This window comes from Phyllostomus hastatus, unplaced genomic scaffold, assembly GCF_019186645.2.
Source record: "Phyllostomus hastatus isolate PE091 unplaced genomic scaffold, TTU_PhHast_1.1 phas_contig_210, whole genome shotgun sequence".
NCBI lineage: Eukaryota > Metazoa > Chordata > Mammalia > Chiroptera > Phyllostomidae > Phyllostomus > Phyllostomus hastatus.
In genome coordinates, this window is record NW_025333737.1 from 31,355,059 (window position 1) to 31,383,053 (window position 27,995).

General features: G+C 45.2%; 1 protein-coding gene across 4 annotated transcripts; it reads left to right on the forward strand.

Annotated features, from left to right (window-relative positions):
- Window positions 1-15: 15 nt before the first annotated feature.
- On the forward strand, window positions 16-27,994 carry NBR1 (NBR1 autophagy cargo receptor). Of its 4 annotated transcripts, none has more exons than XM_045837014.1 (22): window positions 16-153; window positions 1,015-1,173; window positions 2,164-2,280; window positions 5,069-5,131; window positions 5,841-5,859; window positions 6,636-6,658; window positions 12,765-12,959; window positions 13,711-13,785; window positions 14,266-14,480; window positions 15,186-15,353; window positions 15,738-15,947; window positions 16,434-16,593; window positions 16,692-16,982; window positions 17,698-17,847; window positions 18,324-18,399; window positions 18,905-19,015; window positions 19,275-19,439; window positions 20,876-21,302; window positions 22,064-22,158; window positions 22,796-22,850; window positions 23,566-23,674; window positions 26,193-27,994. In XM_045837014.1, the coding sequence occupies exons 3-22, from the start codon at window positions 2,179-2,181 to the stop codon at window positions 26,364-26,366; spliced, it is 2,883 nt and encodes a 960-aa protein (XP_045692970.1). In that variant the 5' UTR covers window positions 16-153; window positions 1,015-1,173; window positions 2,164-2,178; the 3' UTR covers window positions 26,367-27,994. The 4 variants fall into 4 exon arrangements, with proteins under 4 accessions (XP_045692970.1, XP_045692969.1, XP_045692972.1 ...); XM_045837013.1 differs by lacking the exon at window positions 16-153 and adding an exon at window positions 373-521; XM_045837016.1 differs by lacking the exons at window positions 16-153; window positions 18,905-19,015 and adding an exon at window positions 373-521.
- The last annotated feature ends 1 nt before the right edge of the window (window position 27,995 follows it).

Here is a 27,995-nt window from a genome sequence, read left to right on the forward strand (position 1 = left end):
CCAGTTGATAGATTGAAGAGCTCCGCACGCTTTGCACGTCAACAGATATGGACTGGAATGTTAATGTTTTCGTACCTTGAGAGCGGAGAATAAGCTAAAGAACTTATCAGTCCTAGGGAGACTACAATTCCCATCCATCCTCGCGAGTTTCGGGTAAGGAGCTCTCTAAGGTCAGTGACCTAAGGGAACGCAGCGGGCGCCGAACTTGGGAAGGGGACTTAGGTTCCAACCCACGGCTGCGCATTCGTAGTTCCGCCCCTCGGCCCCAGTATTTGTTATTGTTGTGCAGTTCAGGCTGCTCTTGTCCCGCCCCCGCAAGCGCATTCTCAACCAATCAATAGGGTGGTAATTTTGAGGGACAAGTGGTCCAAGCCAATCATCTTGTCGGAAACTCAGAAACTGGGGACTAGGCCCGGTCTCTATCCGCCATGTTAGATTCACCCCGCAGGGGTAGCAGCAGAGCTGGCAGCAAACGGTCCCTGCAGTGGCCTCAGGCGGCGCCCCCCGTGGGCAGGAAGCTGGTAAGAAAGCTGCTGCGGTTACCTAGGGGTTGGGTCACGTCGCCCTGGGAGGGCTTGGGGAAGTTCAAAGGAGTCGTCCTCTGTAGAAGAGGGGCGACTTTTTCCGCGTCTGGGGGCAGCCGTTCTTTTCAGTGACCGGATGGGAGAGCCGTACTTGGGCTGAGGGGGCGGCTGCCGCCGGAGGGATGGAGGGTCCAGGGCTCCGAACGGCCGGCTGCTGCTGATGGAAGGCTGAGCTTCGCCGGCACAAAGAGGGCCTAGGCAAAGAAAAGGAGCGAGTCCTGAGAGGGTGGTGACACTCTCCGGGACGTGGAGTGCTAGGAAACAATAGCTGGAAGACTAGCATGAAGTCTGCAAGAAGAAGAAAAAAATGACCACGCAGTCTCCTCGCCCCATCCCCCTCCTCTTTTTAAGAACCTCGGGAAATAGTCTCCTTGGTCAGGGACCTCGGGTATTAAAAAGGTACCGTTTTTCTGTTTTGTCGAACACCCAGCTTTCCAGGTCACACATTTTAACGTCAGGGATATCTTGCACAAGCCTCTGGTGGAGACAGTAATCAAAGCTCAGGTTCCCGGGCCTGCTTCGTTAAGGACTTCTGGAATCCTGAAAAAAAAACCAACGTAGAGGAGAAGCTGACTTGTGCCAAGCGAAGGTGAGTCAGGAGCGTGAAGTTATAATAATGCCGTTTAATAAAAGCCAAAGCCTGGGCGCCAGCGTCCTGATTTCATTTGTCTTTAAATCTGCAAGGACAGAGGGGCCCACATAGCTTTGGTGATTCCCAAGATCAACATAATTTGCTCCCGCTGTGAGAATTTTCACGTATAAGCCGAGCGGCAGTTCTTTCCGAAGACCTGGATGCGATCCAGCTAAGCTAGCCTCCCCCACTTCCTGTTTTCTCATCAGCCGACCAGCTGGATGAGCTCCAAAGTATCTAAACTAATTTCCAATGGTGTCATTTGAGAAAGGGGGAGGAAGATTAGTTGTCTCGGGGACTCGGAAAAGTGGGAAGTGTGTGTGTTCCTCGGAAGTTGAAAAGGAAGACTGTTTCCGAGTCCCCGCTTTTGGCAGCCTGATCCAGTCACTTCATTTCCCTGGTGGTTTTGCCTGAGATTCTGGGGAGCTGACAGGGGATTCTTTCCCAGTTGTAAGGACCTCCAGAATGGCGTTCCATGGGACTAGATGTCTGCAGGATTGCTAGAAACCGGTGTTAATGTTTTGGTGGTGAACTTGACTCTAGGTGGAGACAAAGAATGACAAAAAAGAAATTGGGGGATGATTGTTTTTGGATTTAAAAAAAAAAAAAACCCTCGATCCTCAAACCTTCAAGGTCCTTTTTAACGACCTTGTGTTGTTTTGAATTGTTTCACAGGACAGTGCTTACGCTGTGGAAAAAAGAACTATTTTAGGTTCTAAAGACTGATATATCAACTTTTACATTTGAGTAACATTTGCAAAGAACTTGCGCACACGTTTTTGATCCTTGTGATAACATTGTGAGGTTGTCATACTTGTGGGGAAGATTAAATCCTCATTTGGTTGAGGATTTAATCCTAAGCATTCAACCAATCCTAAGTATTGGTTGAATATATGTTTATGCGGTTTACACTCTTTCTAATGTGTTTTCTGTTGCTCTTCCGCTCAGCTCTAGCCCCACAACATGGAACCACAGGTTACGCTGAATGTGACTTTTAAAAATGAAACTCAAAGTTTTTTGGTTTCTGATCCAGAAAATACAACTTGGGCTGATGTCGAAGCTATGGTGAGTGTTAGCTTTTTTAAAAAACATTTTATTTATTTTTAGACAGAAGAGACGGGAGGGAAAAAAAGAGGGAGAGAAACACCAATGTGTGAGAGAAAAAACGCTGATTGGTTGTCTCTTGCACGCCTACAACCCAGGGCTGTGCCCTGACGGGAATTGAACTGACGACCTTTCAGTTTTGGGGGCAATGCCCAGCCCCCTGAGCTTCACCAGTCAGGGCTGTGTTGACTTTGATTGGTTTCTCCATCCTTTAAGCATAGATTCCCCCCCTCCCCAAAAGTAGCTATTTTTAGCAGTGTTGTTTAATAGCTGCAAAGTCATTATAATGATCATTTCTGAGCCTTTTGGAACATTATTTTTGACAAGGATTCAGTATTCATATAGGAGATGTGCTCCAGTAAGGCAACAAATAAATTTCTTTTGAAGAATTGAGAAAGAAAAGGTAAAGTTATTAAGTGAGATAAAACATAGAAAACCTATTAATTTTAGAAACAGTCTGAGGAATGAATTGGTGTGGGCCCCACCCTAACCAGGCCCCAGAGGAGTGTTCTCTTGCCTGAGAGCAAATATGTTCCTGTGGTTTGTAAGCCATTTAAGATAGAACTTACGTTTTGCAGGCCCTGATTCCTTGCTTCGATTGCTAGGGCACAGGTTATTTCAAAATTGAGCAGAAAGAGCTCTTGCTGGTGCTTAGACAGAAGCTCGGGTTTTTTGGGGGGGTTGGGGGGTGCTGGTTTATACTTTCCTTCCTCTTGGTTTGCCCTTTGTACTCTTGTTTGGTTTGCAGTAGTGAATGTTTTACTTCCTGTATAACTATTTATCTAACAAAACCCTTTGGATAAACCTGCTTTTACCTGGTTAGTAAAGACCTTTAACTGCTTGTGTGTTATGGCAAGTAAAAAAGAAAAGAAATCGTGGAGAGACCACAAATTGTAGTCTACTCTAGTCCTCCGTCCTCCAGCAGACAACTTCTTACCCTGTCCTGGACAGATGGTCATCCAGAAAGTCCGGTCTTGTTTGTCAGATGATCTGAAAATCAAATAGTTATTTTTTTCCCTAGTAGTTAAATTAGCTGACAGCTTGCCTTTTTTCTGTATTGTAAATGTTAAGTTACAGAAGTGTAGTATGTGCCCATTATAAGTGGAAGTGAAACAATCCAAAAAGGTTAATATCCCTCCATTGCCCCCTCCCTCCATCCACTGTTCCCACCTCTTTGGGGTAATCAGTGTTAACATCTTGATATGTGTTTACCCACATTTTCCTTGTTCATACAAATGTCGTACTAGGACCATATTGTAAACATTACATTCTGCAGCTTCCTTTTTTTACCCAATAGTTCTCCAAGAATAGATAAGAATCCAAGTTCACTTTTTTAAAAGCATAGATTGTCCACAGTATTATTGTATTATAATTTAACCATCCCTTATTGACAGATTGTTTATGTTTTCTTTTTAATTGAGATATAATTGGCATATTAGTTTCAGGTGTACAGCATAACAATCTATACACATACTGCAGTAAGTCAGTCTAGTTCACATCTATCACCAGACATAGTTACAATTTTTTCAACTGGAAGTTTGTACCATTTGACCACCTTCTACCCTCTGCCTCTGGCAATCACAATGTGTTCTCTGTATGTCCGTGTTTGTTTATTTTTAAGATTCCACATAAGTGAAATCATACATTATTTGCCTTTCTGTATCTGACTACTTCACTTAGCATAATGCCCTCAAAGTCAAAAGTTGTTGTTGTTGTTTAAAAATGTTATTTATTTATTTTTAGAGAGACTGAAAGGGAAGGAGAGAAACATCAATGTGTGGTTGCCTCTCACACAACCCCTACTGGGTACCTGGTCTGCCGGGTACTCAGGCATGTGCCCTAACTGGGAACCAGTGACCCTTTGGTTTGCAGGCCAGTGCTCAATCCACTGAGCCTCACAAACCAGGGCTATTCCCCCACCCCCACCTATAAAATAAACTACAAGGGAGAGCTCTTTGTACATAACTTACGCAGTGTTCTTTAGAATAAAGTTTCCCGAAGTGGGATTAATGGGTCAAAAGACATGTGATGTTAATATTTAATGAATACTGCCAGGTACTTTGCAAAACAGTTGTAGCACGTCACAGAAATATATTATAGTGACCTAAATTTTTGACAACATTGGATGTTTTGGCTTTAATTTTTTTTTTTGTCACTGTTGAGATGACATCTCACTGCTTTAATTTGCATTGCTTTGACTACTATTAAAGTTTAACATTTTTTCATATATGTTAGACATACCTGATTTCTTTTTCTATGACATTTCTGTACACTTTTGCCCACTTTACCTGAGTTGTTAATCTTTTATTAGCAGTTTTGCAAGTGCTCTTCATGTATTGCAGATATTAACCTTTTGTCTGTTTTGAGTTGCAAGTATTTTTCCCAGTCCATTGTTTGTGTTTTGACTTTGTTTATAGTGGGGTTGTTTTTTTTAAGATTTTATTTATTTTTAGAGAGGGCGAGGGAGGGAGAGAAAACATCAGTGTGTGGTTGCCTCTCACAAGCCCTCTACTAGGGACCTGGCCCACAACCCAGACACTGCCCTGGACTAGGAATCGAACTGGCAATCCTTTGGTTCACAGGCCAGTGCTCAGTCCACTGAGCCACACCAGCCAGGGCTATGGTGTTATTTTTAACTGTATGAAATGTTTACTTTTTATGCCCATTCTTTCTTTTATGACATTTAGGTTTCTGTTACAAGCTACCTTTTTGATGTCTTGATCACAGATTGTGTACATTTCATTTGCAGGTAAAAGTGTCATTTGATCTGAACACTATTCAGATAAAATACCTGGATGAGGAAAATGAAGAGGTAAAGAATATTATGGTACCTATTGCCGGCACCCAGAATTAGGGATCTTATCTCTCAGGACTGGTCAGGGGCTCAGAAAGTTCAGAATGCTGTTTACCTCATTTGTATAGTGGTTTAAATATATTGGATAACTGCATGCGCCAAGCTGACTGGTGACATTTGAAATGGAGTTAGAAATGGGGGAACAACGCTGAAGAAGAAAATTTGAGAGAGAGGACTTTTAAACTATATAGTGATCTTAAGTTTAAATATATCACAAGTTGCCACTTCGTTTATAATAATACAAGTAATAATGGCCAACCTTTATCAAGTAGTTAACAGTGTGTCCGTCTAAAAACAGCAGTATGTATAGGTACTTTATTATCATCGCTGTTTACCCGTGAGGAAACCGATGCTCAGAGAGGTTAAGTAACTTGCCCAAAGGCACAAAAGCTTGAAAGCACAGAGAAGGGCTTCAGCCCATACCTTCTGGTTCCAGAGCCCAGGCTCCTAATTACTATATTATGCTGCTGTTTAATGTACCTGAAATAAAAGAGGATAAAGTAGTTAGGCGATGAAGTTTCTTAATTAATAGTTACACGTAGTTCATGGTACTGGAAAAGCTGAACCCCTGACCCGAGATTTTAAACCTGTCCTGGGAGGCTGGTCCTAGAAACGTGCTCAGTTGTGAGAGGGCTGTAATTCACTGTTGCTTTTTTTCCTGTTACAGGTATCCATCAATAGCCAAGGTGAGTCAGAGGCCTTCATCTGTTCACGGGCGTGTGCATTTCCATGTACACTCAGCCTTGCAGTGTTCACTTTAGAGCAGAATTGGGTCGACAGTAAATTGACATTGCACTCCCTCATCCATGGGCATTGGGTTACCTAGCAGATTTCTATTTTAGAGCAGCTTTTGTATATTGGTAGGTGCCTTTCGTTGGCGCCCAAGGACAGCTTTAATGGGAGGTTCTCTTATATTTAAGATGCTAATCTTCTGAAAATATGCCTCCCAGTTCAACACATATAACTTGTTCTCTTGGTGTTGCATTTGTCTGTGATTTGGTGTACCTGTTGATGTCAATTTATGAACAAGTGGTATTCCAGGAGCTGATTTATAAGACGGTGGTTCAGGGGTCGGAGTGTACTTTCCCACTGGAACAATGTTAAATTTCAAGGTTAGGTTCGCAGGATAGCCTCCAAAAGTTTATTTTAACCAGCTGAAATGACAGTATTGACATGAACTTCCCTGAGTCCTGAGCTTCGCTAAGCCTAGTGTGCGGGAACTGGGTAGAGGTTTCCTGACCGGAAACTTCAGTAGCAAAGAGGAATTTTAAGGGGAGAGCTAACCTGCAAGTGGCTTCTGTTTGCAAGGCGATGAGAAGGGAGTTTGTCAGCAAAAACGTAGTAGCTGTTCATATGTAAGGAATGCAAGCTAAGAATTCTTAAAAGTCAGGATTGACTGTACTTAATATAACCTTTTGGGCCGGTGAACAAATGTCACAGTGTGTATTTTTTGTCCCTTTAGGAGAATATGAAGAAGCACTTAAGGTAATGGTTTTTGCATCTTATTTTCAAATAATTTTCAAGTATTATGACTAAAACTTGAACCTGAATTCCATTAGCCATGGGGAGAAACTAATGAATAGAAGCTGAGAAAAACCTATTTTTAGAGAAACTTTGATGAACAGGGCATACCACTCAGCAAAAGGCAGGTCCTAATATAAAGGGTTTTTGTTTTTGTTTTTAATTGGGCTGCTTCAAAGTTTATTTATTTTTAACTTTATTTTTTATTGATTTGAGAGACAGAGAAAGAGAAACACTGATTTGTTGTTTTACTTGTTTATGCATTTATTTGTTGATTCTTGTATATGCTCTCACTGGGGATTGAACCCGCAACCTTGACGTATTGAGACAGTGCTCTAACCAACAGCTATTGGCCAGAGCCCTAATATAAATGTTTTCTTCAGTTATCATTCTATCTCATTTCTGGTCTTGGTGCTACCATTTAAAAATACAAAAAACTCTGGCGCTTTCTGGTTGACATTTTTCATCTTCTTCCTTCACCTTGATCCCCCTATAGAATGTTGCAGTGTAATGTGGAAGGGCTTAAGGTATGAAAAGCACCCAATCACACACAATGTCTTGTTGGTCAGCAATGAACGAGAGCATTCCTCAAGGTCACTTCTTCGAGGTGTGCCAGCAGTTCCTTCATTCCCGCCTTTGTAATTAAGGTTTTTCTTCAAAGTTTGCCTGTGCTCACGGACTTCTAGTCCAAGATTAGGCTATTTTCTATCATCACTTTTGGTCTAGGGGAAAGGCAAGATTTTTTTCACTGGGAGCTGGATTTACCTTTTCTCGTCAAAATTGCTGTCTGGGTGTCACTTGTTTCAGTAGTTTAGCCAATGTCTTCTTGGTTTTTACTCAGAAATCTATATTTACCAGCTAATGTCCTGGTTTTGGATATTCAGACCCTTCCCTAGATTCTTACAGTCAAGATACTCATCTCTGTTAATAATTCCTCATGCTTCATAATCTCCTCACGCCCCAGTTTCACATGGTCTTCCTGTTTCCTCTTTGCTTTTAAGCTGTTCCAGCAGGCTGATCCCCCAGACCCCTTCAATTGTGCACAACTTTTCCTGGTTTTCTTTTATCCTATTATCAGAAGATATCGTAGTTTCATTTTAAATGTCTTCTGAGATCTTCAAAAGTAATACCTTTCCCACAATCACTGTTAGTTTACCTTGTCAGTCAGAAATCTTGGACCTCAGGAGCCTATCTTTTTCCAGGAAGCAAGACTTTATATATAATAGTACTATTTAATACTTAAGGTCCCATGTTTATATTTAGGCACATTTTCTTGAACAATTTTTTTTTTCTATAAGCTTTACCACATTTTACTAAAAGGTTCTCAATTTATGGTCTAAAATGGGATTTGGCAAACTGTACCTAGTGGGCTGGCTATTTTTATAAATTAAGTTTTATTGGAACACAGCCATGTTAATTCCTTATGTATTGTCTGTGGCTGCTTTTCCGCTATAACAGCAGAGTTTTGACAAACTGCGTGGCCTGTAAGCCTAAAATATTTGTTATGTGGCCCTTTAAAAAGTTTGCTGATCCCTGATTTAAATAATATCTTTCAAACTTACTGGCCATGGAATGTTTTAAAATGAAATCTTAAGAAGCCTTGCCCTGGCTGGTGTGGCTCAGTGGACTGAGCCCATGAGCCAAAGGGTCGCTAGTTCGATTCCCAGTCAGGGCACATGCCTGGATTGCAGGCCAGGTCCCCAGTAGGGGGCGTGTGAGAGGCAACCACACATTGACGTTCCTCTCTCTCTTTACCCCTCTGTCTAAAATGAATAAATAATATCTTTAAAAAGAAGAAGAAGCCTACTCTGTGAAATACTGAAGAATAGGTCTTGTCACTGGGTAACAAGTTGAGGAAGCTAAAACCCCTTGGACTTGTAATTTTTGGACATTGGAGTACCTTCATGGAACCTCAAATGCACCTTGAAGTAGAGTTTTCAAAATAGGATTTTTAAGATGTTCTTAAAAAAGGAGTGATCACTCAAACATGGTTTCCAAAATACTATTCTTAGTGGGAAAATAAACACTTCACTATAGGATGTAACTTGAAGTGTCTTGGGTTCTGGTAGTCTAGTCTTGACTTTTTTGAAAAGTTGAGATTAAAATCCATAAAGGAAGACCTACATAAAATTCAATTAAACAGAAAAGTAGTAACCCAGTTAATAAAAAAATCTCACCTAATAAAGTGCTGCACTAAAAACCTGCTTTTGTGTTTTTAATTACAAAACCATTCCTAGTTAACATTCTTGGCAAAGAAACAGCAGGCTGACATGGTGTGTCACTTGATTTAATTAAACAAACATTTCCCAGCATAATTCACCACACCTCTTCTGTTTGGGTGTCATTTTATTAATCATTTTTTAAATTTTTTCAATTATAGTTGACATACATTGTTAGATTAGTTTCAGGTGTACACCCCAGTGATCAGACATTATATAACTTACAAGTGATCATCCTGATAAATCTTGCACCCGTATGACACCATACATAGTTGTTAGAATGTTATTGACTATGTTCCCTATGCTCTACTTATATCCCCATGACTGTTCCATAACAGCACATTGTACTTCCTGGTGTCTTTACCTTGTTCACCCATTCCCCAACCCCCTTCCAGCTGGCAGCTGGCAGAATGTTCTCTGTACCTGGGAGTCTGCTTCTGTTATGCTTGTTTATTTTTTAGATTAAATTGTTGGTAATGTATTTATTGCTATTTGTTGTTTATATTTCTGCCCTTTTTTCCTCTGAAGACCCTTTAACATTTGATATAATATTGGTTTGGTAGTGGACTCCTTTAGTTTTTTCTTGTCTGAGAAATTCTTTATCTGTCCTTCTATCCCTTTTCTTCCCCCCCTTTTCCAGCAAACGGGTTTATTCAGGAACAACAAAGAATTGCCGTTCTGGACATAATGGTCTAATGGTGAACCATACCCAAGTCCAGAAGACAAAGGAGAGGACTGGTTTTGTTTTGTTTTTTTAATTGATTTTAGAGGGAGGGAGAGAGTGGAAGAGAGAGAGAAACATCAATTTCTTGTCCTACTTATTTATACATTCATTGGTTGATATTCTGATGGGGGAACTGGGATTGAACCAGTGATCTTGGTTTATGGGGAGGACACTCCAGCCAAAAAAGATAATGGCCAGGGGAGGACTGTTTTTGAAAGGGGGCTGTTGTAAACAAAGAATTAATTGGAGGGAACTGGGAGTTGGAAGTGTCACAGCTTTTCATTGGCTGAGCTGGAACAGTCTCATTCATTGGTTAAGTAGTTGCTGTGCAGGAAAAAGATCCTCCTTTCTGCTGGAGTGGCAGAGCAGAAAAACTTCCTTTATTTTCCTTGGCCATCTTTAGAATGTTTCTTCTGTCTGGAATTCTCTGCACCCATGCAGGGCTTCAAATATTAACTCGTTCTTTTTCAAAACATGCATTGTCCTTGGATTCTAAGTAATAACTTTGCTGGGTAGAGTAATCTTGGTTGTAGTGCCTTGCTTTTCATCACTTAGAATATTTCTTGCCAGTCTCTTCTGACCTGCAAGGTTTCTGTTGAGAAACCAGCTGACAGTCTTATGAGAACTCCCTTGTAGATAACTAACTGCTTTTGTCTTACTGCCTTTTTTAAGAAAAGCCTCACCTAAGGACATGCTTATTGATCTAGAGAACAGGGAAGGAAGGGAGAGAAATAGCAGTGTGAGAGAGAAACGTCAGTCAGTTGCCTTCTCGGATGTGCCCCAACCAGGGACCAAACCTGCAACCTAGGCATCTGCCCTGATCGAGAGAAGGACCCACAAACCCACAATGCCTTGGTTTATGGGATGGCATTGTAACCAACTGAGCCACATCAGCAAGGGCTCTTGCTGTTTTTAATATTCTCTCTGTCTTTAACTTTTTGCATTTTAATTATGATGTGTCTTAGTATGGGCCTCTTTGGGTTCTTCTTATTTGGGACTCTGTGCTTCCTGGACTTGTGTGCCTGTTTCCTTCACCAAGTTATGGAAGATTTCTGTCATTTTTTCAAATAGGTTTCCAGTTTCTTGCTCTCTCGCTTCTCCTTCTGACACTCCCATGATGCAAATGGTGGTATGCTTGAATTTGTCCTAGAGGCTCCTTACGCTATCCTCATTTTTTTGGATTCCTTTTTCTTTTTGCTGTTCTGATTGGGTGTTTTGGGCTTTAATTTTGATTTTGATTTTGCTTGCTTATCTTCCAAATTTCTGATTTGATCCTCACCTTCATCCTCTCCACTGTTGATTCCTTGTAATGTATTCTTCGTTTCAGTTAATGTGTTCCTCTAGAGTTTTGTTCTATTCTTTTATGTGTGCTGTGTTTCTTTGTTTCCTCATTTTGGCAGCTTCCTTGTGTTTGTTTCTGTGAATTACATAGAGCTGCTATATCTCGCAGGCTTAGTGGAATGGCCTAGTGTAGTAGGTATTCTGTAGGTTCCTGGCTCGGCCACCCTGATCACCCAAGCAGGGCAGTCGAGGTGTTCCCCCCTCCCTGTGAGGGCTGTGTATACCCCCCTCTTGTAGTTGAGCCTTGATTGCTGTTGGCATGTCATCGGAAGGGATTTACCCCCAGGCCAATCACCTATAAAGGTTGGCTGTGACCACCTACCTCTGACCACCATGGAGGATCAGCTGTGTAGGGGCCTACCCCACAGAGCAGGACTTAACCTCAGCCAGGACTCAGGTGCCTGCTGAGTGTGCCCCTTGAAGTTGTCACTGATGGAGGTGGCGGGGTGTGGTACTTCAATGTGGTCTAAAGCTGCCCGCTGTGTGTGCTGGCTCTGGGGCCTTCCAGGAGGTGCAGGCCAAGGTCAGCTGCCACCTGTGTTCTGCCCGGAGCCACCTGACATGAACTACAAAGCGATCTGCAGGTGGCTGCTACCTCTGCTGGGCTTAGAGGTGTCCAGGCGAGGCCAAGCTGTGAACCAAGGCCAGCTGCTACTAGTGCCCAGACTGGGCACTACCCAAGAGGTATGGGGCTCACTGAGGCCAGGTGTGGTTCATTTTAAGAGATTAGGAAAACCTGTAGACTGAGCCATGACATGGCTCGGCTGCTGTTTGTATGGAAAACCCACTGGAAGCAGCTTAGGTGGGCGGGTGGGGCAAACAGTGTGAACCATGTTGATGGAGTCTCAGATATGACCCCTGCCTGCCAGCTGTGTGGGGAGAGGGCGCATCAAAGGAGCAGTGGCCCCCGCAGCACTGCTGTCTGGAAGAAAGCTGCTTGTCTCCTCCAGCTCTCACCCTCGTGCCAGGCTATTCTGTTCCTCCCCGTGTGTCTCTAGTACCTTTCAAACTGCTGCCCTAGTGGTGGAGTTAAGTAAGTCTGTGTGCCCTTAAGTTAAGGGTCTGTGACCCTTTAAGAGGAACTTCCTGGGACTCCAGAAGCCCCGTGTTTCATTCAGCCATATCCCTATTGGTTTTTATAGCCAGAATTTATGGGGATGTCTCTTCCTGGCACTGGAACCCTGGGCTGGTGGGCCTGGTATGGGCCTGGGAGCCCTTGCTCCTCAGTGGGGACCTCTGCTGCCAAGATACCCTTCCCAATTTTTATCTCCCAAACATGGGCCTGGGACCAGCCTGTCTTGGCCTCTCTTACCAGTCTCAGTGAGGCATCTTATTTTTTAAAGATTTTATTTATTTATTTCTAGAGAGAGGGGAAGGAAAGGAAAAAGAGAAGGTGAGAAATCAGTGTGAGAAACATTGGTTGCTACTTGTATGCACCCTGACTAGGGATCAAACCCACAACCCAGGCATGAGCCCTGACTGGGAATCAAGGAGGTAAGCTCTCACTTTGTGGGATGACGCCTGACCAGCTGAGCCATGCTGGTCAGGGCTGGCTGCTGCTTTAATTCCCTAGTTGTAGGAGTTTTCATTCAGCCAGATTTCAGGCAGTGCTGAATGATGGTGGTTCTGTAGCTTAGTTGTAATTGTAATGTTGTTGTGGGAGGAGGCAAGTATTTCATTTACCTACTCCACCATCTTGACCAGAAGTCCTGTTTGAGTGTCTCTGAAATTGCCTTTGGAAAAGAAATCACACAGTGTGTTTCTATTCCATAATGTGTGCTCTCAGATGGCAGTTAAGCAGGGAAACCAACTGCAGATGCAAGTCCACGAAGGCCATCATGTTTTTGATGAAGCCCCAGCCCCAGCCGTAGCAGAAAAACGCCCAGTCTCCAGGGCAGGGAAGAAGCCACTTGCACATTATTCTTCACTGGTGAGAGTCTTGGGAGCAGATATGAAGACCTCAGAGGAACCTGCAGCACAGGTGTGAAGGAAATGGACCTGTCTCTACAATTTTTCTTTTTGATTTGATTTTTTTTATTTTTATTTTCAGAAAGAAGGGGAGGGAGGGAGAAAGAGGGAGAGAAACATCAATCAGTTGCTTTGCGCTCCCAAATGGGGACCTAACCCACAACCCAGGCATGCACCCTAATTGGGAATCAACCTTTTGCTTTGCAGAATGACGCCCAACCAACTAGGCCACACCAGTCGGGGCACCACACTTTTTTTATCCTTAGTGTTTCATTCTCTCTGGTGTAAGATTTGAGCTCTTCAGAAAGATTGGGAGTTATGGTGACCATCTCTGCCTTTTTTTTTTTTTTCTTTTAATTCTCACTCGAGGATATGTTTATTGATTTTCAGAGAGAAACATCAATTTGAGGGAAACATTGATTGGTTGCCTCCCGCACACGCCCCAACTGGGCATCAAACCCGCAACCTGGGCATATGCTCTGACCGAGAATCAAACCCACAATCTTTTGGTGTACGAGACAGTGCTCCAGCCAACTGAGCCACCTGGCCAGGGCTCCGTCTCACTTTGTGAAACTGGTAACAGTGGTGACTTTTGGAGAGGCTGATGAATGGAGTGACACAGAGACTGTTGTCCTCTTATACTCTGTCATGCTGTCATTTGACCAAAAAACTCCAAAACTCACAATAACAACATTTCAGGGAAATTATTTTAAATAGAAAGGAAAAGTAATGTCCAAGATTTTGATTTTGTTTCCTTGTGGCAGTTTCCACTTGCTCCACGTGATGCAGACGAGCCTCAGGACAAGCCCCCGGACTGGTTCACACGCTACCTGGAGACAGTGAGTGTTCCGTGGGGCTTGGGTGTTCGCAGCAACGCATGGGGTGTGGAAGAAGTAGAAGACCAAACCCAAATGACTGCTGCCCTGGTAGCTAATAATTTCCAAACTAGAGTAGTTCCAGTAAAGAAAGCTTTCAACTTTTGCAGTGATATACCAGAAAAAGAGTGCATTTAATTCTAAGGATATAAGGGAGAGGGGCAAATCTCTGTGCTAAAAAGGAAGAAGTTGGAAATTCACTCATCAAAAGGGTTTCTTGATTTTTTTTTTTTTTTGAATCATTTTAGCTGTGGGAGAAACACTTTTTGCTATGTTTCTGTCCATTCATTTAGTAGATATTGGCTGTTTGTTATGTTCTTACATTGTACCACAGGTGGTGAGGTTTCAAGTCTGTTTGTGTCTTCATTGCCTTTTCCCAGTATTGGACTGAGGGGTTTTCCCACCCCACCCCACCCCACCCCAATCTTCTGTTCTGTGTTCTAGTTCAGACAGCAGGTGGTGAAAGAAACTGTTGAGAAGCTTGAACAGAAGTTACATGAGAAGCTTGTCCTCCAGAGCCCGTCCTTGGGTTCCTGTCCCTCGGAGGTCTCAACGCCTATTTCAGAGGAAACACTGTTTTTGCCAGAAAACCAGTTCAACTGGCATATTTCCTGCAGCAGCTGCCAAAGGAGGATCTTTGGTGTGCGCTACCAGTGCAGGTAAGCAGTGACTTGGGAACGAATAGCTACTAATAGACCTTAGAGGGGGCCTTCCTGGCGTTCTGGGTAAGTAATGGAAAACTGCTTGTACCCTTATCTCTGAGCATCAGATATAGCAGCTCTGCATTGGAGACAGCTGTTTTTCAAGAAAAAATAACTGCCCTGACCAGCATGGCTCAGTTGGTTGGAGCGTAGTCCCATAACCCAAAGGTTGCCTGTTCAATTCCCAGTCAGGGCACATGCCTGGGTTGCGGGGCCAAGTCTCTGGTATGGGTGCTCGAGAGGCAACCACACATTGATGTTTCTCTCCCTTTCTTTCTCCCTACCTTCCCCTCTCTATAAAATTAAATAAATAAATGAGGAGTAAAAGAAAAAGCATTTGAATAACTTCAGATTGTTGTGTTCAAGTATGCATTTGAATTAACAGAGCCAGACAAAATTACGTTCCCCAAAACAAAGTTAGATCACCAAAAATTGTCTGTTCTAAATACTTTCATATCTTGTTTCCTCCCATAGATTTTCCTTTGAAATAGATGTAGGTTAAATGTTACTGTACTCGTTTTATTAGTGGGGAAAACTGAGACATGGCATGTTTGGGTGGCGTGCTCAGGTTACCGCCTAGCTGGTAACAGAGCAAATACGGAGGTCTGGTCTCACGTCTCCCCGCCTCAGGTACTTCCCACTGTGCCCTTCTTTCCCCCCTAGTCTCTGCCCCTCTTACAATATCTGTGAAGACTGTGAATCGGGGCCATATGCCCACGACTCCAACCATGTCCTGCTGAAGTTGCGGAGACCTGTTGTGAGCTCCTCGGAACCATTCTCTCACTCGAGGTTCTCTACTCCCCGTCTTCCTGCTGCGCTGGAACAGGCCAGGTAAACCGCATGCACGTGGGACACGTGTTCTCTGTTTGGCCTCTTGGTTCTGGTGACAGGCTGTGAATCACAGAACTGCAGAAACAGACGGTCTGCTATTTCCCGCCCATTTCTAGTTGGTGTGCAATGACGGGGACAGTTACCCAAAGCTAGTGAAAGGGAAATGAGAACTGTAGAAAGAGGTTAAGAAACTAAACTCTATACCTGAAATCTATATAACTTTATTGACCAGTGTCAACCTCCAGTAAGTTCAATTAAAAAAAAACAACAACAAAAACTAAACTAGAAACTGACACTAATGGAGACTGACACTTCAGGTGGCTCAAAATAGCTTCAGGATTTGTGAGGTTGGTTTTTAATACTGTCCTGTGTTCTCTCTCACAGGCTCCAGAAACAGGTTGACAAGAACTTTCTTAAAGCAGAAAAGCAAAGGCTGCGAGCTGAGAAGAAACAGCGCAAAGCAGAGGTCAAGGAACTTAAGAAGCAGCTTAAACTGCGCAGGAAGATTCACCTGTGGAATTCCATCCATGGACTCCAGAGCCCCAGGTCCCCTCTGGGCCGGCCCGAAAGCCTCCTGCAGTCTAACGCCCTGATGTAAGCCCACGGCCCGGGCGGGAGCTGCGGCTCCAGGTCCGGCCCTCTAGGGCTGGAACTTCAGCCAGTTTCTCTCATGTTTATTGGCAGCTCTAACACCCAAACTCTTAAAATTTCTCCTTCTCTGATCCTAACATTTATTTTGACACTTCCTTTGTTGCCTTCCTCAGAAAGATAGAAACCACTAAGGTCCAGAACTGGTGGTGTGACCTCTTTTCACTAGAGGCAATCTGAATTTGAAGCAAAGGGAGCAAATATTTTAAGCCTGACTTGCTGGCTGTTTTATTTATAGATGCTTTTAGTTATTCTCATCATAGCTTTTTGGCTCAAGAATCAGATCTGTCTTCTGTTCGTAAAAAATGTTGTGTTACTTTAAGTCAAATGCATGAGTCCATCCTCAGGAGTCAGAGTCTCAAATTGTGATGCGCGTTACTTAGAACCATCACATCCCACAGCGAGTGACTGAGTGTCCAAATTTCTGTTCAGGCTCCCTTTGCAGCCCTGTGCCCCAGCTACACCAACCCTCAGTGCAGCATTTGTGGATGAGAATTTGCCCGATGGGACTCACCTTCAGCCGGGAACCAAGTTTATCAAACACTGGAGGATGAAAAACACAGGAAGTGTAAAGTGGAGTACAGACACCAAGGTATGTTTCCCACAGAAGTGTAAAGGTGAAGTGGTTTGAAGTGGCCCAGTGCTCAGCTGGCAAGCTTGCTTGCTTTCTCTTGTCACTGTTCATTTCAGCTCAAGTTCATGTGGGGAAACCTAACCATGGCTTCGACGGAAAGGAAGGATGTTTTGGTTCCCTGCTTGAAGGCCGGCCACGTGGGAATTGTGTCTGTGGAGTTTGTTGCCCCGACCTTGGAGGGAACATACACTTCCCATTGGCGTCTCTCTCACAAAGGCCAGCAGTTTGGACCTCGGGTCTGGTGCAGTATCATAGTGGACCCCTTCTGCTCCGCAGAGGGCTCGGATAACATGGAGAAGGGCACGATGAGCCCAAGCAAAACCGATGACCTCACCTGCCAGAAAGAGGTGAGCGTTGGAAGGGGTGACCAGAACTAAAAAAGCCCACTTACAGCTGGTCTTTTCTTCCAGAAATCTAGAAAGGCTAGCTTTACCACCACCGCCCCCCGCCCCCCCGCCCAAAAAAAAAAAAAAAAAAGCTTACGTTGGGTCTAGTCCTCAGCGGGGAGCTTTGCTTGTGTACCCTTAAGATCTGGTGCAGGTGACCCTCCATGCTTTTGTGTCTCTTTGAAATGACGTACTGCCGGCCCCTTCGCCGTGCTGGGTGGGGACAGGAGGGCTGCCTGGCTGGCCTGTGGGGCTGCTGGGCCGATGGCTTTGCTCCCGAACATTCATCTCTCCTGAGCGTCCCTTCTGTGTGTTCCCTAAATACTAATGAAGCCTTGCCCTACTTATTACTTGGTGCAGCTTATTTTTTTTTTTTTAGGCAACTTCCCTGTATTAGTTGGGCATTTTTTTAGAGTGTTTACTATTTAAATTTAGTTACCCGGTGTTAGTGTCCTAGTTTTGACTGTTGTTACTATGGGTAATCTAAGTAGTTGTCATTATGGGAAGCTGGGTGAAAGGGGGTAATAAGTGAATTCTGCACTATTTTTGCAACGTTTCTCTAAAATTACATTGAAACAAAAAGTTTAAAACATGAGATGCAGTATTGTGTGTCAGCTTGCCTCTCTGGAGTTCTGTCAAAGGGGCTAAAATTTGTCCTAATGGTTTTTCTCTGTAGGAAGCTTTCCTTCTGGCTAAAGAAGACCTTCAGCTTGGTGAAGCAGCTGAGCAGACAGAAGGGAAAGGAACCTGCGTCTCACAGAAGACCAAAAATGTTGCCAGCGAGAGGGAGCTCTACATCCCGTCCGTGGACCTCCTAACTGCCCAGGTGGAAGACTGAGCACTTTGCGGGGCGAGGGACAGAAGTACTGGGGAGAGAGTCCTTACCTTGCTGAAGAGAAGGTGGTCTCACCAGAGACACGGTGCCCAGAATTTAGAGGGCTGCCCGCTGTGGTTCAGTCAGGTGCATCGATTGGCAAGGAGATCTGTGGAAACAAGTGCTTAGACTAAATGTCCTTCCGATTGGGAACTCAGTCTTGCGCTTCACCACAGCTTCCCTTTAGTTGCCTCTGCGTTCCTGCCTGTGGGTTCTCCTTCGCCCACGCTGCATTTTCTCTTTCCTGCTGTTCGGTTGTCTGGACATCTGATTCCCATTTAACTCCTTGTTTCCACTTGACTGAGGGGAGGCATGAATTTGAACAAAGTGTAGTCTAGAGTAGTGTGGAGCTCGGTGGCCGGCGAGTCCCATGAAGACAAAACATGGCTCCAGCGTGTACCACCTAATGTTGCCCATTTCCCCCCCAGGACCTGCTGTCCTTTGAGCTGTTGGATATAAACATTGTGCAGGAGTTGGAGAGAGTTCCTCACAACACTCCTGTGGGTAAGAGTGCCCCTCAGTCCACCTTGTGTATGTTATTAACAGACGGAGGAACCGTGGCCTAGGTCTGGGAGTGTTTTGTTCTGAGGAGATAGACGGCGAGGTCCCCGCAGTGTGGCACTGAAACTGGGCCCGTGTGTCTGTTTCCCCTTCTTTCCCTGTGGTCTCGGGCAACAGTTCAAGTCTGTGTAAGTCCTCTCCACCACGAAGGGACTCGCATCTCCATTTTCCTCTAGATGCGTCCCTTCGTTCCTTTATACTCACGTTTCTGTCTTGGATAGGCCTTCCGGACCGAACAACGGTTCATGATCCTTCCTGCACTGATTGATTCACTTGTCTGAGATACTCGCCCAGTGGTCTGGAGAGGTTCTTTACAACAGGTCTTGACACACACCTTGTATCGCAGCCCTGCAGGAAGCAAGAAGCCTGTGAGCTGCTGCTTCTGGGCACTGACTTTTGACGATAATGCCTTTTCTTTGCTGATGGTTCTCCTGTCTTCATTCTCCAGATATGACTCCCTGCATGTCTCCTCTGCCACATGACAGTCCTTTAATAGAGAAGCCGGGCTTGGGGCAGATACAGGAGGAGAGTGAAGGGGCGGGATTTAAAGCACTCTCTGGTAAGGGGTTAAGTATTTCTAAAGTACCTGCACCCTCCCCTTCCACATCGCACCCTGTTTGAACACATACCCTCCTCCCAACCAACCTTACCTGAGTGTGTGAATGGGTTTTCTGTAGCACCTCGGTTTCTAAAGTCTCCTCGCCTTGGCACGGCACAGCTCGCAGCTGTTCCTTGGCCTAGTGTCAGCACGCTGCATGACTGGAGAAAGGGTCTCACACTTTCAACTCAGAGTGTAGACCAGGTTGGTGTCTTTTCAGATCCCGTGGCGTCAGTAAAGGGGAGGGTGGAGAATGCTGCCTCGGCAGAGGAGGCCGAAGAGGACCTGAGCGGAACCCAGTTTGTGTGTGAGACTGTGATCCGATCCCTCACCTTGGACGCCGCCCCAGATCACACCCCGCCCTGCAGACAGAAGTCCCTGCACAGTGAGTGTCTCGAATTCCATTCCGGCACCAGGAGGGTGGCACCTGAGTTGTGACGGTCAGACCAGAGTAGATGGAAGTGCTTTTCTTCACTGAGAGTGGAGGCCTGGTGACCTTCGTCACAGGTCGTGGTGGTTTCCTCAGATTCTACATACTGTTCCTGGCCGTTTTAATTAGTTTCAGGAGCAAAGCAGCCATCATAATTCATTTCTGTGCTCATTCGGGGGTAGAATTACAGCTGCAGGCCACAGAGGAGCAGCAGCTAGTTGTGCTGCCTGGATTATACAGTAAGGAGTCTTCTGTGAGTTGACCAAGCTCCTTAGCAGAGACCTCCATTGGCAGCTGAATGGTCTCCAATCTCCAGTGGCCACAGTCTGGGAAACAGCATAAGCAGGATTACAGAAAGAAGTTTCTGAAAGTTAAATTCTACTATAAGAAATTTCTGGCCCTGGCTGGTATAGCTCGGTGGATTGAGCTCGGGCTGCGAACCAAAGCATCACAGGTTCGATTCCCAATCAGGGCACATGCCTGGGTTGCAGGCCACAGCCCCCCAGCAACTGCACATTGATGTTTCTCTCTCTCTTTCTCCCTCCCTTCCCTCTCTAGAAATAAATAAATAAAATCTTAAAATGTTGCGGGGGGAGATACACTATCCCCCTGTCCTTTCTTTAAAAAAAAAAAAAAAGGCAAGATAAAGTATATAAGCATATAAAAATTTTTAAAAATTTCTTTGTAACAGAAATTTGTAGATATCAGTTGGAAGAACTATGCAAAAATTCAAATTCTAGTGCATCAAAATAATATGGGAAAATACTATTTTTGTTTATTGTAATTAAATTTGACCTATAACTTTAAATATTATTTGTTTCACTTTTGCTTAAAATACATACACACATAACAAATAAGTCTGGAAGGACTTAACACAAAATGTTCACAGTAATATCTCTAGGATTATATGTAGGTACTTCTTTTTTCCTTCATCCATGTTTTGCAAATTTTCCACCATGACTACTCATTAATTTGCAAAGAGGAAGGAAGTGGGCATATAGTCCTACAATACCCACCACCTAACATTTTCTCTTTCTTATAGCACTGCAAGCTAGTCTGTCGGCTGTGACCCCATCTCAGTATACTAAGTGTTCCATGGAGAGGAAAAAGGATGGGGCCTCCTTGTTTTTAAGATTCATGCTTTAAGAGAGTGCCCAGGCGCCTGGTTGTCTCTACCTGCCTTGTTTTCATGGCTTCGGTTCTGTCCCGCTGTGCGTAGGCTTCCGACTTAGAGTGTGGCCATGATAGGGTTCCAGCAACAACCTTCCCTCTGAGCTCCCTTCTCTGGCTTTTATGGTTGTAGCTCACGACCCACAAGGCTTTACCAGATAAGGGGAGCTCCGGGGGCTGTTTTAGCTCACGCCTTAACATTGGTTGCTTTCATCCTTCAGTGAAGTTTGCCTTACCTGAAGAGGGACCACTTGGAGATGAGAAAGAGGAGATGGTCCATATCACTGAGGAAGAAGCTGTTGAGGAGGAGGAGGAGGAAGATGAGCTCAAAGATGAAGTTCAGAGTCAGTCCTCTGCTTCTTCGGAGGACTACATCATCATCCTGCCTGAGTGCTTTGATACCAGCCGGCCCCTGGGGGACTCCATGTACAGCTCCGCGCTCTCGCAGCCAGGCCTGGAGCGAGGAGGGGCTGAAGGCGACCCTGGGGTTGAGGCTGGGCAGGAACCAGTCGAGGCTGGGGAAAGACCCCCTGGAGGGGAAAGCCAGCCCCAGGTGCACAGCATCAATGACATCCTCATGACCTCACAGACTCTGGACACAGTGCCCCTAACCCCAGAGGTGGTGGGGCCTCCACCACAACTATCCAGGTACCATCTATACCCCCCCAGCTGGCTGTTCTTCAGAGGTGAATAAAGAGAGAGGAGTCAACTTGATCTCAAAGCCTGCCCCCCTCCCCCCACCAGCATGGGAAGAGACCGTTTCCCATAGTAAAGTCTGAATTTAGATGAATAAAAGTTGTACTTCCCAGTATTTGTGTATTCTGGAGTCAAAGAAATACTTGTCTTAGTTAATTTAATTACCGAGTAATCGTCTGTCTGTATGTCGTGATCATCGAGGGCCGGGATGTTAGACACAAGCATCCCTGGGCCGGCCCTCCCCGCTCTGTTGACTCGTGGGCGAGGGTAGAAGTCTCTCCTTAACCCAGCAAAGTATACTTAGGAAGTTGAATCTATTATGGAAAGGCAGAGTATACTATAAAACCAGAGAGAGGTTCTTTTTAACGCTCTACCAGATTCTACATCATTGTGCTCTCGTAGGATGGACAGTGGTGGAGCCTTGACTAGAATAAACCATTCCCCCAGGGAGGTGTCTCCCTTTGTCAGCACCAGCTGGTGCCGGGGGAAGTGACGAGCCTGCAGCCGGTCTTTCTAGCTTGACTGTGGCTGAACAGGGAAACCAGAGGGGGAAGGAGCCCTTTTCACCTGGTCCCTGCACTCAGACCTGTGCTCTGGACCAGAAATGTGAAGCCGCTGTGAGGACTTGGGCACGGCTGTGCTTTGTGTACTGTGCCCCTACCGTGACCGCAGGTGCCTTTTCAACTTCCTCTCCATGTTGTGTCTTTCTGAAGGAGCCCTCCTTGTGCCCGGCTTCCTGGCTCCCCAGGAGTGGACTTGCCAGTCACCGTACCAGAAGTTTCTACAGTCCCTGATCCGATCACAGGAGGTAATGTGCAGGCCGGGCTGCAGCTCTTTTCCTACGCTCTTTTTCTGATGGAAACCAGGTAATAGGCACTCTGTGATTCTTGGCAGTTTTTAGAAACTAGCCCTTTCACGCTTTCTGGGCTCCTCTAGCTTAGTAGTTATTGAAGGAGACTTCATAAAGGGTGGCATTGTGCCACAGTAGAAAAACACAGGCTTTGGAGCCAGACCAGTCTAGGTTCCAGCCCCAGCTCCACAGGTCCTCACTGCGTGACCTTGCCGTGGTTTGGCAGGTCTGTAACACCTGCAGGTCTGTTTCCTTATCTACAAAATAAGGAAAATAGCACCTTGAAGTTGTGAGGAGACACTCAGAAGTCACTTCTCACTCTTCCTCAAAAAACAAGAAAGTACTTGACTAATAAATCAGTGTGGTAGGATTACAGAACTTTTCTAATTTAATAAGCAGTCACCTTGCATTGCATTCTGGACAGTTTCTCATTCCTTAAACCACCTGGAAGTTTTCCTAAATATTTTTTTTTTAAAAAAAAGGCTTTAAGCACTAGGATGAGATTGCCTCCTGCCCCAGTGGTAGCCTTGCTGAGCAGTAGAGAACACCAGGCGCTGTGGACGCTGCATCTAACCAACAGCTCTTTTGCTTTTAGAGCCCAGAGTCTCATCAGGACTTGCAAACAGACAGAAGAGCTACGACCACTCAAGGTAACCGGACCTTGTGCAGCCTCTTCTTTAGAAGCAAGCAGATACTCTTGTTGCTTCTGCTTAAACAAGCCTCTCGGAGCATGTGCCGCTCAGAGAGCAGAGGGGGAGAGCCACCATTCCTCCTTGTTCTTACTTCTAGAGCTTGTGGGCAGCACCGAGCAGAGGGCTAAAGCTGATGTTTGGAGTGTTCGCGTTCCACACGGGAAAGGATGCCCTCAAATGCAGCCCACCCTTAGCACCAGAGGCAAAGGCAGGGAGGGCGAGCCCACTGTGCATCTTAGGCACTTCTTAGACACACCTGCCTCTCTTTCCCAGTCATCTCAGAGCCTTATCAAGGCAGGCTCCTCCCTATGGTGTCCACAAAACTTACATTTCCTTTGGGAGGTGTGTCCTCTGAGGCAATGGTTGAGCGGACAGATTGCCGACACCCTGCCGTGCCCTCGCGCACATCAGTGTTTGGCTGGGACTGGGAGCTGGCACGCTCACCAGAGTTGTGAGTTTTCTGCAGTGTCCCGTGTCTTGCCGCAGTGGACACGGGACATCCAGCCAGGATCTGTAGCTATAAAATTGATGGGGAAACAGTTACATTCTTTTTTTACAATTGACTTTTTCTTGAGGAAATCTCGTTTTGAGGATGAGAGCTTCAGGTTATTTTGTAGGAAGGGAATGAATGGTCTGCGTTTCTTCAGGGAGATAATGCCGTTTTCCTCCGCAGGCACCACCACCACGGGAGCGGCATTGCTGGAGGGCTGGTGAAGGGGGCTCTGTCGGTTGCTGCCTCTGCATACAAAGCCTTGTTTGCTGGACCACCAGTCACTGCCCAGGTCAGTGCCTGTTTTATTGTCCTGGACCACATCCAAGTCATCGGTGAGAACGGTGGCTTCTGTCCGGGTTGGAGAGGAGCGTGGCATTGTGTGAAGCATAAGCTAGCTTTAGGGCTAGTCTTCGGTTGACACACGGTTCCTCCTCTTTTCTTACTGTGTGATGTTGGCCTGGTCTGTTGAGGGAGGAAAGGAAAAGGACCTAATGTTTGTTGAGCTATTATGTGTAGAGAGCTTGTCTGGTGCTGGTGCTACCAGATGAACGAGACCCCAGCCCTGCCTGTAGACGGTGGGAAACAGGCGAGGTAAGCAGGCGCTTACAGCAGAGTGTAAGATGCTGTGTTGATGTTCTTGACAGCTGCTGCTGCTCTCAGCCCGGTGTGGGCCGCCGGGCCGGTGCAGGGAAGGCTTCCTGGTAGATGGTGCTCGAACCAAGTTCTAAAGGAAGAAAAGAAGTGTTTGCCAGGAAAGAGAAGTAGGAAGGGCATTGTAGCCTGAGAGGAGCATATAAAAAGACTTGGAAGTGTGAGTCCGGAAGGTGAATGTGGGCTAGGACGAGTAAGAAAAGACAGCTACACAAGCAGATGCTGTGTTAAGTGGTTTGGAGTTTATTTTAACACGAGTGGGAGGAGCCATTGAAGGGTTTTAGGGAAGTAATTAACATGATCAGATATGTTCGTTGTAAAGTTATTCTGGTGTGGAGGCTGGTGGAACTGGGAAGTCTATTTGAGAATCCATGTGTAGGTGGAAAAGAAGGGTAGGAGAGAAGTAGACAGAAATGGCAGAACTTAGAGACTGTGATTAAATGGCTAGAAGTCAAAGTTAATTCCCAAGTTTCTGATTTAGGCAATCAATAGTACCATTCATTAAGAGAGGATGTGCAGGAAGAATATACTTGGGCAGGAGGAAAAGAAAATTAGGTCAGTTTGGGTGGTGCTGAATTTGAGGCACATCCAGGTGGAGTTATCCAGAGTGCAGTTGGGTATGTACATCTGGGTCATGGGCGAGATTTGGCCTGGAGAGAGTCATTTGTATACAGGTTATAGCAGGAGCCATGTGATTGGATGAGATTTTCCAGGAATAATGGGGAAAGCAAGAAGCAGCCTTTAAGGATCATGGAAAGAAGGAGGGGCCCTTCAAAGAAAAGACTGAACTTGGAGGCAAATGAGAAGAGAACTCTGTGCTGGAGCTTAGGAAAGGGAGCCTTAATGAGGAGGACATGGCCAGCAGCGTCAGAAATGTGAACAGGGGGAGAGGACTTGGATGGTGCAAGAATGCCTCGCTTTAAAGTAGCCGGATTGCTCGCCCAACTCGCTCAGTAGCTCAGTTGATTAGAGCATCATCCCTATACAGCAAGGTTGCAGGTTTGATTCCCATTCAGGCCATGTACAAGAATTAACCAATGAATGATTGAATGAATAAGGGGAACAACAAATCAGTGTTTCTCTTTCTCCTTCCTCTCTAAAAATCAATAATTTTTTAAAAAATAGCTGTATCACAAAGGCAAAAAGAGAGTGAAAGCTTGGATATGTAAGTCAGAGGGAAACATTTTTAAAGATGGGCAAGCCAGTAGCGAAGGACATTAACAATCAAGATGAGAGGAGAACTAACAGAAAAAGATTTCTCAGCTAGAGGTAATGAAATACAACGCACGGTACACTTGGGAGGATTGGTTTGGCAAGAAGGATGGATAATTCTGGAATAAGAGGGAAGAAGGGAACAGTGATTTACATGTAGAGAGAAATGACAGAGACTGTGTTTAACTCACATACACACTTTCTTAATACTGTCATAACCCTGCAAAATAGGAAGTATTCTGTAACTCCATTTTCATAAAGAAGGGGAACTGATACTCAGTACAGTTAGTGCATACATGGTAGGAGTCCGGTGTCTCGAGTATCAGGAGGATTTAAGGCGGTTGTGTCTACCACAGCGCTTGGCCCAAAGAGGGAGTAAATGAATGTTAGCTCCCTCTTACCTGGATCGCTTCTATGAAAATAATAATATAACAATTATTAGAATAACAATTAATAGTAACAATTGGAGAGTAAAAATCTAGAAGGTAACCTAGGATGTAATTTTGCAGGCAGTGTTTTGTCCAGCTCTTTTGCATATCTGACTAAATTCCCCATGCCAACTTCCAGTAACAGTCTCTTCTCCTGCTTGTATTTGTCCCATCCTCACAGGCACCTTTGTTTTCATAGGGCTTCCAGAGCTCGTTTGCATCCTTTCCTTCATCTGGCCAGAGAACACTTCCTTCTAAAAGTCCCCTCTGAAGCCTGCTCCTCCCAGCTCTGAGGACAGTCCATTAGTGGCCCGTGGAGAACAACCCTTACCTCCTACAAAACAGGGCCTCCCCGTTCTGCCCCCCAACGGCCTGTCCGTAGCGTGCGGACAGGAGTGCCATTCCCTTGCATCTCACCTAGTATTTCAAATAAGTCTGGGAAGATTAGTATGACTTAAAAGATAAACACATAAATTATATAGAAAATGTTATTCTGCTTTTCTTGACTCCACACAGCCGGTAGTTTCTGAAGACCAGACAGCAGCCCTGATGGCTCATCTCTTTGAAATGGGATTCTGTGACAGGCAGCTGAACCTGAGGCTGCTGAAGAAACACAATTTCAACATCCTGCAGGTTGTGACGGAGCTCCTCCAGGTCAACAACAACGACTGGTACAGCCACCGCTACTGAGGAGTGACCGTGCATTAAATAACCTTGCCTGCTGCTCAGAGACGATCCATATTGTCGTTGGGGTGTGGGGGAGAAGCCCTTGCTTATTTTCAATCTGATGAAGCTGTGTAGAGCCCATCACCAAATTGTCCAGACAGTACCTGTGTGACAGCATTTTCTGGAGCAAATGGAAGACCAGAACGTGTTCTCACTCCAGACATGGGGTGAGCAGTAGGGGGACTGCTTTCCAGTTGATTGGAATAGAGCTCCTTTCTCCATTTCAGTGTGTTGAAGAGTACACCTTGAACTTCCTAGACAACCGTTTTTCTTTCTGCTTGTATTGAAGTTGAGTATTTTTCTTGGTTAACGTGGATGTTTTTATGGGGTTATATGTTAATGTCAGTTTTTCAAAGAAATTAACCCTGAAAGTTGTTTTCAAGAATTACTTAGAATTTCTTTACCCGACCCCAAGCCTTGTAGTTACGTGGTGTGGAAATGATGCCCAGAGCACGACAGGAGTGATTCTCTTCTCTCGCTGTCAGAAAGCCGTTTCCCTGCGAGACGTAGGTGTCGGCACTGCTGTTTTCTGCAGAGCCCGCTGAAGAACTTAAGAATATCCACTCTCTGGGTCTCTGCACTGCAGTGAAAGGGGGAGGTGTATTGGTAGTATGCTACTAATTAAACCGCCAGCACCTTCTGAGCAGTGTCTGTTGTAAGCTTGCATACGTTTTTCTTGTATTTAAGGGAGAAGAAATTAGGTAGTGTGAAATATTTTGCTAATCCTATAGGGGAAAGAAAAAAACTATTAAAGGAAAAGTAAATTTAACAGTCACTTTTTTTTCTTACATCAGAGCAGATCTTATTTACAGCAGCAGGGGGGAAGGGGAGCAGAAGCAGGGGAAAGGGGAAAGGCAAGGCTCCTGTGCTGATCTCAGGAGAGTTTGGAGGTGGGCACGTGGGTGTGCGTGAGGCACAGGAAAGCCCGACAGCACGGCCGCCTGGATGTGTGAGATCTGTTCGAGGGTGCCCATCCCCAGGGAGCTGGGACAGGGAGAGGAGGCTGGTGCTTTGCGAAACCTGGTTGGGGGCAAACACTGGAAGGGTTCTGGTTTAACCCCGGGGTGAGTGGGGAAGAGCTTGCTTCCCGGGGTGCAGGTCGTCACTGTTTTCAGAAGAGTCTCGGCTACAGTTGGTGAAGGAAGAGATTACCAAAAAAAACACTAAAAGATATTTCCATGGAAATGACTTCAAGAAAAACAAGAATCTCATCCCAGCCCAAAGGGGAGGGCAGGGGGAGATACTAAAATAGTGTTATTTAACCTGGTTGGTATTTATAATGAATGATTTTAATTAATCAGCCATAATGATGTTTATTTACATTATAACTCTCGAATGCTAATTAATAAGCTAGGATTCAGAACGCAAGCCAAACGGGCTGTTCATTATTTAAAACGTTTTTCTCCGGGCTTCTGGGTAGAGACTGAGCGGCAGGGTGTGTGTAACTGGGTTGATGGGGGGCGGGACCTGTCTCGGCCTCCTGCGCTGTATTGTCGGGATCCAGGGGGCGCCCGGGTCCGGCCGTCCACCCCGTTGTACTTGTACATAACTGCTGGAAAAAATGGTGAAATAAAGGTTCTTTGAAACTCCCAG

Bases quoted from the DNA above. Each gene is read 5' to 3' on its own strand.
- NBR1 (XM_045837014.1), top strand. From the start codon at position 2,179: ATGGAACCACAGGTTACGCTGAATGTGACTTTTAAAAATGAAACTCAA. The intron at 18,400-18,904 runs GTAAGAGTGCCC...TTCATTCTCCAG, and splicing joins TCCTCACAACACTCCTGTGG to ATATGACTCCCTGCATGTCT. The intron at 23,675-26,192 runs GTCAGTGCCTGT...GACTCCACACAG, and splicing joins GACCACCAGTCACTGCCCAG to CCGGTAGTTTCTGAAGACCA.